The sequence below is a fragment of the Rhea americana genome, unplaced genomic scaffold (assembly GCF_003343005.1).
Source record: "Rhea americana isolate MKP2758 unplaced genomic scaffold, rheAme1 scaffold_85, whole genome shotgun sequence".
Lineage (NCBI taxonomy): Eukaryota > Metazoa > Chordata > Aves > Rheiformes > Rheidae > Rhea > Rhea americana.
Window position 1 is genome coordinate 292,676 of NW_028187034.1, and position 12,738 is coordinate 305,413.

At 44.5% G+C, this 12,738-nt stretch overlaps 1 protein-coding gene across 1 annotated transcript; it reads left to right on the forward strand.

The window, feature by feature from the left end:
* The first annotated feature begins 5,158 nt into the window (after nucleotides 1-5,158).
* Nucleotides 5,159-12,039, forward strand: POLR3H (RNA polymerase III subunit H). Its single transcript, XM_085323490.1, has 7 exons — nucleotides 5,159-5,233; nucleotides 5,712-5,839; nucleotides 7,071-7,167; nucleotides 8,406-8,492; nucleotides 9,508-9,571; nucleotides 10,205-10,412; nucleotides 11,125-12,039. Exons 2-7 carry the CDS (start codon nucleotides 5,729-5,731, stop codon nucleotides 11,176-11,178), a joined length of 621 nt encoding a protein of 206 aa, XP_085179616.1. The 5' UTR covers nucleotides 5,159-5,233; nucleotides 5,712-5,728; the 3' UTR covers nucleotides 11,179-12,039.
* Nucleotides 12,040-12,738: the final 699 nt, after the last annotated feature.

Below are 12,738 nucleotides of genomic sequence, written 5' to 3' on the forward strand. Positions count from 1 at the left end.
AGGTGATATTGGTCTCACTTTGGAGCAGGAGGATGGGCTGCACCTGCACCTTACCATGCAGATCCCTGTAATCCTGGAATCAAATCTGCAGAAAGTCCAAATAACCATGGGGCAGCATCCGCATTGCAGAGAGCTGTCATGGGTGTCTTGTGAGAGAGGATGCTTGTGGTTTGGCTTTGGTTTCTCAGACATGACTGTCTGCTTGAGCCTATTTATTCTGTGTGGCTGAATATGATGGTATCGACTGGACCTGTTCCAGTGATGAGCCCCAGAGCCGCAATATGACATCTGAGTTGCAAAAGAAGCCACAGGCGTGTCACAGAGTCAGAGACAGGGTCAGGGCTGCCCTGTCTGGCATGGGGAAGTCTCTGAGTTTACCCATAGCAGGTGTCAGGCTATGGCTGTCCCAGGCGCTTTGCAGAGGGACTGGATAGCAAAGCAGTTGTGTCTCTCCCATGGCTCCCTCCACTGCTGCTGAAGAGAGCTGACCCAGTCCACACTGCCACAAGGGCTCAGAAAATTTGTTTTCACAGAACTATTAAGTTGTTTTCAATAAATGCAATACAGAAAAAAAGCATGCGGACAGAAGAGCCTTGGCCTATGACAAGGCCATTAAAAACAAAGAAGCACTGAAAATTGAAATGTTTGTGGATTTTGGCATTGCCCATTACTCTCTGATTGTGCCTTTTCAAGACGTTTTCAACGACAAAACACAAACCCCATTCATCACCTGCACAGGCCACCAGGCACTTCTGTCCAGTTCACCCTTCAGACCCTTGCCAAAGGACAGGGAGGAGAAGCAGAGTGGGTTGAGAACTAGAGCAGGCTCTAGCCTGAATCCTCTTCTGATGAGCCATCCTCTCACGGGGGTATGGTATGTGTATGCCCTCTTCTTCCCTGGGCATTTGCTTATAGGCTAGATACTGCCTCAAACAGCTCTTCCATCTTATTCCCTTGGCTCATGCTCGGACGGCAGGACCCTATAAGCTGCTCTGTCATGCTAGGGTGTCCAAGAAACCCTAGAGAGATGCCAATGTATGAGGAACACCACCACTACAAGGCATACCAGCAAGGGGCCACAATGCAAGCAAATATAATAATTTCTATAATACATCTAATATTTATACACTGAATATCCAAAATACTTGTATTTCTCACTGTATTGTCATATAGTAGGGTTAGCTGTAAGAACTTGCAGCCCAGCTGCATGTGTTAAATAATACGAACTGAACAGGAGATGAATACCAGAATCTGACTCTGCCGAGTAGTCACTAAAGGCTTTAAAAGGAAAAGGCACAGGGAACTCAAGAGTGTATTTGACTAGAAGGTCGTTCTAGGCATGCACTGCAGTGGAAAAGGCAGAGAGTCTAAAGCATGTAAAAATGATAAAAGGAGAAGAGTGGAAGCTTTGATCAAACAGAGAGTGGGAGTGAGGGTGCTGGAGATGCCTGTAGAGACGGAAGCAAAAGTAGGAGGGTGGAGGGCTTTCAGAGATACATAATTCTTTTGGAGTCAATCAAACAGAGGCCAAAGCAGTCTAGATGCAAATTACCACTCACCTCCCTCAATGCTCCCGAGTCATTTTTTCCGCCTAAACCATRGGGAAGTGGAGGCAGAGGAGATTTTAGGAGTTCATTTTCCTCCTGGTTTCTGAGCCTTTGGGAACTTCGGTTTGTGTTTTCAAGTTTTCCTCTACAACTGTGAGAATGAGAAATGTCTAGGATTGTCTTTAAGTAGCAGAAAGATCCTTGGGCAATGACTGGGTTCCAGCAACTGAGGCTTCAGAAAAACAAYCAAGAACCACATTCCCAAATACTGGAAAAGCCATGATGCTATTGAGACACCCTAGAGATTCTGTATAGTTATGTATGCAAACATCTGTACAGGCCCTTCTACGGATTTGTGGGTACTCATTGAATCAATACTATTGGGACACAGAGGAACCGCTAAGCAAGACAAGTTCACACAGTCTCCAACACCAGGATACCTTAGGTGCAGCATTAAATACAAAATATTTCTGAGCTTCTATCAATAGCTGCGTAGAGACAACACTGATGTTTGCCAACGCAAAGTCTGACTTTGGTTAGTGTTTTTACATTAGAGATAGTGTTTGTGAGCAGGGCTGCTGGAAATACAGAACTCCTGCAGAGAGAAAGCCCAGGTAGCAGTAGTGCAACACCCATCACGTGTCCAAAGGCCCAGGTACATCTCAGCTTGGGACCGGAGGGGTTACCTGCACAAGGTGAGAGTGGAAAGCATTCTTTACAGCCTACAGCATTACTGGCGGAGGCTGAGAAATTGCCAATTAGGCCAAACTCTGACAGCGTTCATAGCCTGGTGTCTTAAAGCAAAGAAGCTCATATGATCGTGCCATCTGCCAGCTTTCTCCTCACATATTTCAGTTCAGTTTCCCTGAGGGTACTATCAAAGATACTAATCCCTGCAAGTTTCACCAAAATATGTAGCTGCATAGAGAAGAGGGATCCTGATAGTGTCCTTATCAAGAAACACACTGCAGAGTTCAGCCTTATTAGCCATCAGAGAGATGATAAAGGGGACAGAAATTCTGCATCCCCCAACCCTATAAAAGTTTACTTGGTATCTACACTTTATGAGACACCAAAAAACTAAGCATAAGACACAAGTCAGTAGAAAACTAGATCCAGCAGACCTTCTAGTCTCACAACCATTTTTTCAGGGCTGAGGATTGAGTTGAAATGAGATGCATTTGTTTATAGTGGGCACTCAGCAGATCCCGATGAGGCATGGTTATTTGGCAGTGTGAGAAAGATTAGCTCAAAGGTGGGCTAGAAATGGAAGTGTGATGCATCCAAATTTCCTTCTCTCAAACTGTCATGTTCCCCCAGGTATTCAGCCTGCTATTCCCCTCTATGTCCGCCCCTGCTTAACTCTTTAAGTCAAAAAGCAGTCAGAGAGATCAATTTTCTAATATCAGCATAGTATCAACTTCTACCTCCTTTGGGGGTATCAAACCACTTTCTTCCTCTGCCACCAGAAGAGGAACATGGTCAGAAACTTTTCTCTCTTCTGAAGAAGTACCTACAGACATCCACAAACCACACTCCACTCTACTCAAACTCCAAGGTCAAACCTTGTGTTGACAGACTTGTGTGGGGTCAGGAGAGAACAGCAAGGGATGTGGCACGAGTGCCAGCAAAGCTGTGCTGCACTGAGATTTGAGCAGCAGCGACTGTAGAGCAAGAGAAAGGAGCCTTTGTAAGGCTTTCTGGAACTAGGACAAGAGGAGGAAGAAATGCTGCAGATTTGGGTTGAGGTGTTCTGATAGAGTGGTGCCTGCTGCACTTAAGAGCTCGGAACGGAGAAAGTACAAGATGGTCCAAGACAAATGCTGTTGTTCTCAGATGACAGAGGAAAATTTGTTCCTGCACTCCCCACCCCCCATTGTATACAAACAAGCCAAACACAGGCACACTAGCCATGCTTATTTAAAAAAGCCTACAGATCCTGGTGAAACAAGAGTAATTGTGAAGAGAGATCAGAAACTCTTTGACCAAGACAGGTGTCTTGTTAATAAGGCCCAGCAGTGACATTTGCAACCTCATTTTCCCTTTCCTGCTCCAAAACTGCTCAACATTTAATGATTTCTTATCTAAACACTCATTACTGTCCTAGTACATGCTACTGGGGGGTGAAGGGGATGACATACTTAGTGTTTGCATCAAAGCCATTGTGCTGACAGTGCAGTTTTGACTGTCATCCACTGAGATGTTTGGTTTTCCTTGAGACTCCATTTTTAAACACACTTCAAACAATCCCCTTTCATTTTTCACAGCAATTTTCAGACACTAGCACATCTCCTTGTTTTCAACAGTCCCTCATGCTGCTTAGCTTGCTGCAAAAACACACCGAAGGCTGTAAAACCATACAACAAGAACTTTTTTTAATTAACATTCAGATTCTCAGCAGGAATAAATTATTCCAGCTCTATGTGATGCCGATTTATACCTGATAACACTCTTGACCTAAGCTTCAGGCAGCTGCCATTGGAAAAAAATACCTTCCAAACATAAGCGGGATATAAATCCACCTAGTTTTGCTGTATAGGTTTGTAACAGCTTGAAGTATCACCTCTAAGATGCAAATTTTGATCTCTGCTGTCGTGTTGTTATTGAAGCTTATGAAAACGGTAAATGGAACTGTAACATTAGTAACTGTAATTGTGGATTATTTTAGAAGAAATAGTAACTTAATTTACTTGAATGATCACCAAGGACTGATATGGAATACTAGGGGTGGGAAAAAGGCAGGTATTCACAAAGCGGCCCTGTGTCGGATAGATGGGCCGTTGCTGAAGATCCTTCCAGGTTTCAGATCGCTTCCGCCCCCAGCCTTAGCGGGAAGGAGAAAAGGGAAGTACTGCTCCTCCTGCCGCACTATGAAAAGCCTCCAGCTGTGCGTGGCTTGCATTATGGGCATTAAAAATGTACAACAGCACTTGAAGTACCAACCTCTTAGCAGTATGTTCTTTAAAATTACTGGACTGATCCTCGTAACTGCTACAGAACAGAAATGCATCAGTTGAAAGCACTGGTGCATATAAAACATTTTAAGCAGTGTAAGTAAATCAAATACAAAAGATACCACACAAAGAGGCGTATCTTCACACTTTATTGACCAAAAGTGCACACCCCTGGAAGCCCAGCCCCCAGGATGCAGCCAGAACAGGCACCTGCAGACACCTGGAACTGCCCAGCCAAGGGCAGGTGGGGACACCTGTTTCAGGAACCAGGTGAGGGCAGTAATTCAAGGAAACTCCACGTCTCCAGCGACAGGCTCCCTCCTTCCAGGGAAGGCACAGGCAGAGACGCAGCCACGCAGCCATGGTGCCACACGCTCCCTACAACCACCCGGTCTGGTCCGGGCAGCACCAGCCAAGCTGCGGCAAGAGCCAGCTATTTATAAAATGGAATTACAAAAGGCACAGTGCTCTCCCAGCGCCGCCTCCCGCCCCCTGTTCGCCCCGAGCTGGGCACTCCGCGGGGCCGCGCGCCGCTAACGGCCCGTAACGGCCGACTACAGCAGGTAACCGCCGGCCTCACGCCGCAGCCCCGCCCCGCGCCGAGGCGGGACAAAATGGCGCCCGCGCCGGGGCGGGGCTCGCGCCGCGCGGCGCCCCGTGGGGGGCGATTGGCTGAGGCGCCGGAAGCCGCGGGGGGCTGCGGGAGAGCGTGGTCGTGCTCGCGCGGGCCAGGTGGGTGAGCGGGCGGGGGCGCGGCGCTGAGATCGCCCCTGCTCCGCCCTGGGGAGCGCCGCCGCCGCCCTCCGCGTGGCGCAGCCGGCGGAGGGGAGCTGCTGCTCTCCGCGCCGGCGTTGGGTGAGGGAGAGGGCCGCCGAGCGCGGCGGGGACCGCCTCGGGAACGGCCGGAGGAAGCCCGGGGTGGGGCGCGAGCCGCGCCCCAACGGCCGCTCTGTGGTGGCCGCCTCTGCGGGCCGGGGTAGGGGGTTGCGGCGCGGCTTCGCCTCCGGAGCCGCCTGCCCCCATCACCTCCCCGCCCTGCTGCGCCTCTCTGGGCCCCGGCCCCGCGCTGCCAGGAGCCCCTGGCAGCCGGGATTTAGCCGGGGGCCGCCCCCGGCCGGAGGGCGGTGATTTCCCAGCTGTCAGGGTKTCTTAGGTGCCTTTACGTGTTTCCGCTCCTGAGGAGGTGGCTKTATTCTGTCTCCTTCCCCAGAGGTCCTCCCAGGCATCATGTTTGTCCTCGTAGAGATGACCGACACTGTAAGAATTCCTCCCTGGCAGTTTGAAAGGAAACTGAATGAATCCATTGCTGAAGAACTAAACAAAAAATTGGCCAACAAGGTAAAACGTGGATCRCTTAAAGGGTGATGCAGGCTTCATAGCGTCCCTCTCGAGTGCTTCTTCCTTTACTTGTTCCTGATGAGAAATGCCTGTGGAGTATCAGAATAGTTTAGATATGAGGGCCATCCCAGAGACTGAAGTATCAGAGACTATAAGCAGAGCCAGCTATATATCATCTYGAGAGTCTTGTTTTGTTTTGTTTTCCCATAATAGTTAATATTGGAATGGGCAGGTGTTGAGATGGCAGATGGAGTAGAGAAGCACTAAAGAGAAATAAGAGTAACTGCTATTTTGTGTAGAGTAACAACCTGAAATGTAGTCTGAAAAATGAATGCAGACTAATCTTAATTAAATTAAAAAAAAAAAAAAAAGGACAATGGAGATAAATGTGTGAGAGAACTGGAGATGTTAATATCTGACTGGCTCTGTGCTAAGCATATGAAATACAGTATGGGAACAAGAAGATGACCTTTGATTTAGGATATAAAAAAGCATTATGTCATAGGCCAGGAGGTCACAGTTTCTCTGTGCAGCCCCTGGGACTGTGATTAACATAGAGCTTTCAGTGTGTGACAGGTGCAAAACTCGGAATGTAGCTRGTGAGTATGAAGGGAGCTCACAAGAACGACTAGAAGTGATCTATGGTTGTGGACAGCAGATTATACAGAGAGGATATGGAAAACAAAACTGTCATCCACTGATGACTGGTAGGTGCCTCATGGCTTAGGAAGTTTGAAGCTATCTCAGAAGTGGCAAAGCAAGAGTTTTCTTTGTCTGTGTCCATAGCTCTTCTAGTTTAAGACAAAGGCAAGTCTTAGAGGCTTCTGAGAGTGTATCTTTTGTAAGAAATATATTTGTCCTTTAGACTAGCTATGAGGTTAGTGAGTGATGTCTGCCCTTTCCTGTGGGCAAGCGTTTGCCATCTTGGCCAGTCATGTTATTTTGTCACTGACAATCACCCCAGGAGTTTCTGTATGTAGCAGTGCTCTTACTAGTGCCAGTAAAACACATCTTCCCATAGTACTTGAAAGAAAGAGAGGTTTTAAGTTCCTCTAAGCAGTTAGAAGTGAGGCTGGGGCCGTTGAAGGAGAGTACCAAAACATGTCCCTCCCATCTTGCCACTCTTCCATTACCTTCCTTTAAAAGTGTGTGCAGAATATAAGTTTGAAAAGAGGTGACTTGGTGGATTACTTGATTTATATTTTTTTTTTATTTTTTTTTCTTTGAGCAGGTTGTATACAATGTYGGTCTCTGCATCTGTCTGTATGATATTACAAAACTGGAGGATTCCTACATATTCCCTGGAGATGGTGCATCACATACCAAAGGTTTATTTTTACCCTCAGTTGTATGGTTTTGCAGAATGTTAGTGATCTAGAAATGTAAACTAAGTTCAATTGTTATGTAAATTAAATTTAAAGAAATTTACTGAAGTTCACGGTCTTAACTCTGTCCTTTTAGGAGGCTGGGAGGAATATGGCAGGAGTCTTTCCTTTGCTTTTTGGGGGGCAAATGCAGCTTTAAACAGCTGGTCCTGTCTGCCTTCACCAGCAGTCCATCTCTTTTTTCCAGTTAGCAGCATAGCTGCTGGATTAGGAAGGGGAATAACTGAATTTAAAATGATTGGAAATCTGCAAATAGAAAATAATCTGTATAAACTGTCTTGTTTGTCCAGTATTTTTTTCTTTTGAAGCTTATTTTCTCTATCCAGAAAGATGAAACATGTTTCTAAATATAACCTTCACACAACATTTGATGCTRTTTTCCTAAATGGGAAATTTGCTACTTTTTTTGAGAGTTAGGCAGATCTGGTTCAGCATACATTTTATGGTTGTGGGGTTTTTGATTCTTTTTTCATTTGTTTAGAAAATAGCGATGATTAACTTCTTTAGTTTTGACTTTTGTCAAAACTATCTGAATGAAAACTAGAAGTAAACRCATAAGAGCTTTTTTTCTTTTTTGTTAAAATACATTCCTTTATTATTTGATTGAGATTTTCATAAGTATTTTGCATTTATAAGAAAACTATACGATTTTAAAACACTTTTATTTAAGCTGAATGAAAAATCTAGTTATGTTAAAGTAACTTTTTTTTTGATAATATTTGATATCTAATATTTTAATGGATGAAAATACAGCATTGCTKTTAAAGATAAAAGGAGCAGAGGTGTTATGGGAAAATACAGTTTCAACTGATGTTTTGGCCTCCAAGCATTGTGTAAGGTCACTTATATTATAACTGAAGTAAAGGCCCTGCTCCACCTTCTTCATTTTAAGAGGTTTTATTCTGTGAATTTCAACTAGTTGCAAGTTTGAAGAGCAGAGGAAAGGAAGCTGCAGATCAACTGCTGCCATAATTCTTGCAAAACACAGTTAGGTATTGGAACTCTTATTCCTGTTTTCCTGATCTAATCAGTGTTCCCTGTAAGGAAGAGGTAAAGGTTGGTGGGTGTAGCAGTTTAGAGAGCATATAGGATGTGGGATTTTGTTTTAGTGGCTGCCACCCTGTGGAAAAGGTATGGTTTACTCTTGTGGACATAATGCTAATGATTCATTTTCTTTTAAGTGCATTTCCGGTACGTGGTCTTCCATCCCTTCCTGGATGAGATTCTGATTGGAGAGATTAAAAGCTGCAGTCAGGATGGAGTTCATGGTAAACTGGAACTTCTGTCATTAAGGGCACTAGAGCTGCAGAGCATTTGGGTTTACTGGGCAACTGTGATTTCAGGTTGCATAATGCTGTATGTAGGCTGGTTAAAGGCTACTACTGGCCTCTAGTGCTGCCATGATCTAAAAATAATTGGTAGTTTGAGCCTGGCAGCTTCTCATGCACTTGGTTTTGTCTGCACCTCTTACCCCCCTGCCCCTTCTTCTTGTCGTTCATGTGTGCCCAAGAAGAACAAGCAGATAAACTCATCTGGAGCATAGACTGGATTGGATTTATTTTCTCATGTCAGTTAACAGAACTTGTTTATTTAAAATGGCAGTATTGGTTCATGCTGGTCTGAAATATCTTCACCATAGTTCTGTGAAAATCCATAATCATTTGCAGTATCTGAGAAGATGGTAGGAAAACTTCCCTCCTAGCACAAAGTGCTGTCAGATCCATGAAATACATAGTCAGTAAACTGCCTTCCTTTTTTGAAGGAGTTTTCCATGCAAACAAGCTCCTCTGCTCAGCTGTTAAGATTAGAACAATGAGATTATAGTGTGTGCCTTTCTTACTGAATTTGGGCAGGTCTGCTATCTGAAATATTCAACATTGTGAAAACTCAGAATCTCAGGGGGAGGGTTTTGTTCTAACTTTATATTGGTCTTTATTTAACATGTTACATCTGTGATTTCTAAGCTCTTTTCTGTCAGACCTCTTTAGCATCTGACTCATTTCTTGGAAGACTTCAACTGCCAATCCCACTCCAAACAGCCTTTTCCTTTCCCAGTGAGCATGAAGACTGTGCTCTCTGTTGCTTTATGTACTGTCAGCCGGTGATTGCTTTCCTGCCAACTGAAATTGAACATTGTGGTTTAAGGAATAATTCCTGCATAATCTCAGGTGCCCTTTCTGAGAGAGGAAGGATAACGAATCTAGAAGTTGTATATTAGGAATTGCTGTGATACATAAGTTGTGAAGAAGCATTGCAGTCTTTATCAAATTCTTTCCTCCACAGTTTCTCTTGGATTCTTTGATGATATTGTCATCCCTCCAGAATCCCTGCAGCAGCCAGCTAAGTTGTATCCTTTGACCACCTCTGATAACTTTACTACTTCATTTCAAAAGATGATGCAGTGGTGTCCTAACAGGCATTCTCTACAGTAATAATGAAGATGCTCAGTGGCAGAATCTAAGCTGCTATGTCAGGCAAGTCCCACAGACTGTTATCACAGCTAGACAGGCTTCACACTTGCTCGGTTTTGTAGGATCGTTGTGCCAGCTAATGGAAATGAATAGCAGTGGTCTTCAAACAACTGCTTTGTAATCCCTGCCTCTAGTCTTGACTGCCGCTGAAAAGAGAATGCAGTTTTTCCCACATCATGTAATGTCTAGATACATGGTGTGTCTAATGCACTTACTTGCAGTACGTGATGTCTTGCTCTTACACTTGAGGGTGGTTTTTGGTTAGTTTGTTTTTGTGGGAGAAGGTTTGTACTGCCTTTCAGCRTATACTTTGGAGCAGGAAAATCGAAGATAAGATTTGGGTCCTGGAATGTGCAGATGGTGACCAAGGCCAGGGCACTGCAGTTAGAGAAGTAACTGAAAAGATTTTTAAGTTGAGAGTCTATTCTCCAAAGAAAATGATCTGTCAAGTAGAATGCTAATTACTTAACATGCTGTGTGTTTCTATCCTTAACCCTTGGCCTGCCCAGCGATGAAGCAGAGCAGGTGTGGGTRTGGGAATATGAAACAGAAGAAGGGGCTCACGACCTTTACATGGACATTGGGGAAGAGATTCGCTTCCGTGTCATGGATGAAACGTTTATTGATACCTCACCTACAGGGCCAAGCTCAGCAGAGGCTTCCACTTCAAATGCCACAGAAGAAGTCCAGAAGAAAGAGGCACCCTACACCCTTGTGGTAACTATGTGCATAATTCACATAGCCCTGTAAACATTGTGGCTTATTCTATGTCTAAAATAACATCCCTTTCCCAAGCAACTGATTGAKTTAAGTTGACCACGGAACAATGAAAGTCACAGAGTGAAAGGAGTGGAAGGCAAGAGAAATGAGATGTGTGTGAGAGAGTGTTCTTGTGGTCAGTTTGTATTTGCTGCGTGTTTTCTTTGTAACAAATTGTAGTTGTTGGTGGAGTTCAAACCTGGGAGGCTGACTTAAAACAGACTGTAGATGTAGGGTCTGCAGATAGAAATGAGCATACAAGGAACACAGAGCTATAAGAACCKCATCAAGGCTCACACAGCAGCTAAGCAGTCTTTCCCCTGCAGTGTTTTGGCATAAGAACTAGCTGAGTACAATACAACAGAAAAATGGGAGTGAAAAATGGAAGCTCCATTTTTTCACAATGAGAGTATGTTGGGCAGTGAACAAAGTCGGGAAATGGAATGGATAAGTAAGTAAGTGCTTGATTTTCAAGTGGTGAATTTTAGGTGTCATGTTGTCAAGGATTAAAGAAGTCTGGACTAGCACTGGGTAGGCTCTGACAGGAAAAAAAAAAAAAAAAAAGGTAAATACCTTATCAATAATCCAGGGAAGTTTGTATCTTTGGGCATTTACTCCTATGTTCTCTTTGCGGTTTAAAATCACATGCTCTCTTTCTTTCTGTGAACAGGGATCAATCAGCGAACCAGGCTTGGGCCTCCTTTCCTGGTGGACAAACAGTTAGCTGCAATCAGAAGCTGYTCTGCAGGAAGTCTCTTTGGTGGATGTTTTGGGGATTAAAGGATCCTGCTGGTGCTCACTGATCCCTTGAAGCTGAATGAGAAATCAGACCTGCCACTTTCTGTTTCCCCTTCAGYTTCCAACCTGCTAGATGAAGGCAATCACTTTCAAGAAATGTCTTTACTGAGCTGTAGAAGTGAAAGTACAGGCACAAAGTCTTGAGCCCAGAAGCAACAAATTCAGCTGGAGCTTTGGTCTCCTGCACTGGAGGCAGAACTAGGGAGGTCCTTGGGAAACTGACTTCAGTGGATGAAAGCAGGAGAGAATGCCTGTCTAGAAGTATTGCTTCCTTGGATTGAAAGCTTGGTCTCAGAGGTGTAGAAGTATGTGCCTGCCCTTCTTCTGACAAGAAGCAGAGCAGGATCTTGCATTGCAAAGTACTGGCAGAAGAAACAGCAAAATCCTAGTGGTAAGAAAGAGGTGTAGTCCTCCCACAACTTGGGAAGTGCTGCTGCTGGAAGGGCAAGGAAGMTGGTGATAATGTTCTCCTGAGAATGGGACCTTAATCCTTGAATGAAGACAATCCAAGAAGACTGGAATGAGAGTAGTTTACCCAAAAATAACTTAGGTGCTGTGAAGATGACTGCTGTGGAAAGCTATTAGCTGCTTATTGTAGTGAATGGAAATACTTTATTAGGTGGGTTCTATTTATGCCAAATGAGCTAAACTTCACAGGGGGTTGACTGAAAATATGTAATTATGACTGAAGCAAACCACTGTCTTTGGGTAAGTTGAATACTTGTTTGTTTGGGTGTGTTAATACCAGGAAAAAGAATAAATAGTGGGAAAAAAACAAGCCACCACACAGCCTGCCTTCCGGTATGTATTGTGGAGAAACTCTAAGCTTCCTGCCTAGCAGGAAGAAAAAAGTTGTCTCCTGCAGTTTAGCTACTTGTATTTCAAGACAGATAGTCTTTAGTGTTGAGACTAACACTTCACTGTGCTCTAACAGCCAATAACAAACAATTGCCATCATCCTCTCTGACAGCAGTGAAAGGAAAGAGGGGAACAAAACAGTGAGCAAAATCTATGCAGGGCCCATTGCCAAGAGGGTGATGTTGTACATAATTACAAAGCAGGCACATTTGGCAGGAAGGGGGTATAATTCCCTGGGATAGTGGGCCTGCTAACCTCCAACTGTGAAAACAAAGCTTGAGTCACCAGCACCCTCCCTGCAGTGTAGTTGCAAACCCTTAATTCTGAACTGTTATTCCTGGTGCATAGCTCTAATTAAAGGGACCCAAGAATTCTTTAGGTTCACATAGTAACTGAGGTCCATCTGCTCAGACAATAAGCTTACTGAATGCTAGCTATATAGCAGTGGTGCTCAGACATACAATCCTTTTGACAGCGTGGAAACAAACAGTTTTCAGAAAACCTCCCAACTGCTTTTTCTGGGGAAGGAGGGAGGGGAGYAGGAGTGAAGCAGTCTGACCCTCAACAGCCATAGAGGCTTCTACAGAGGCTGTTTCAGGGTAGTGTGTGCATGTGGAAAAAGAAAAAA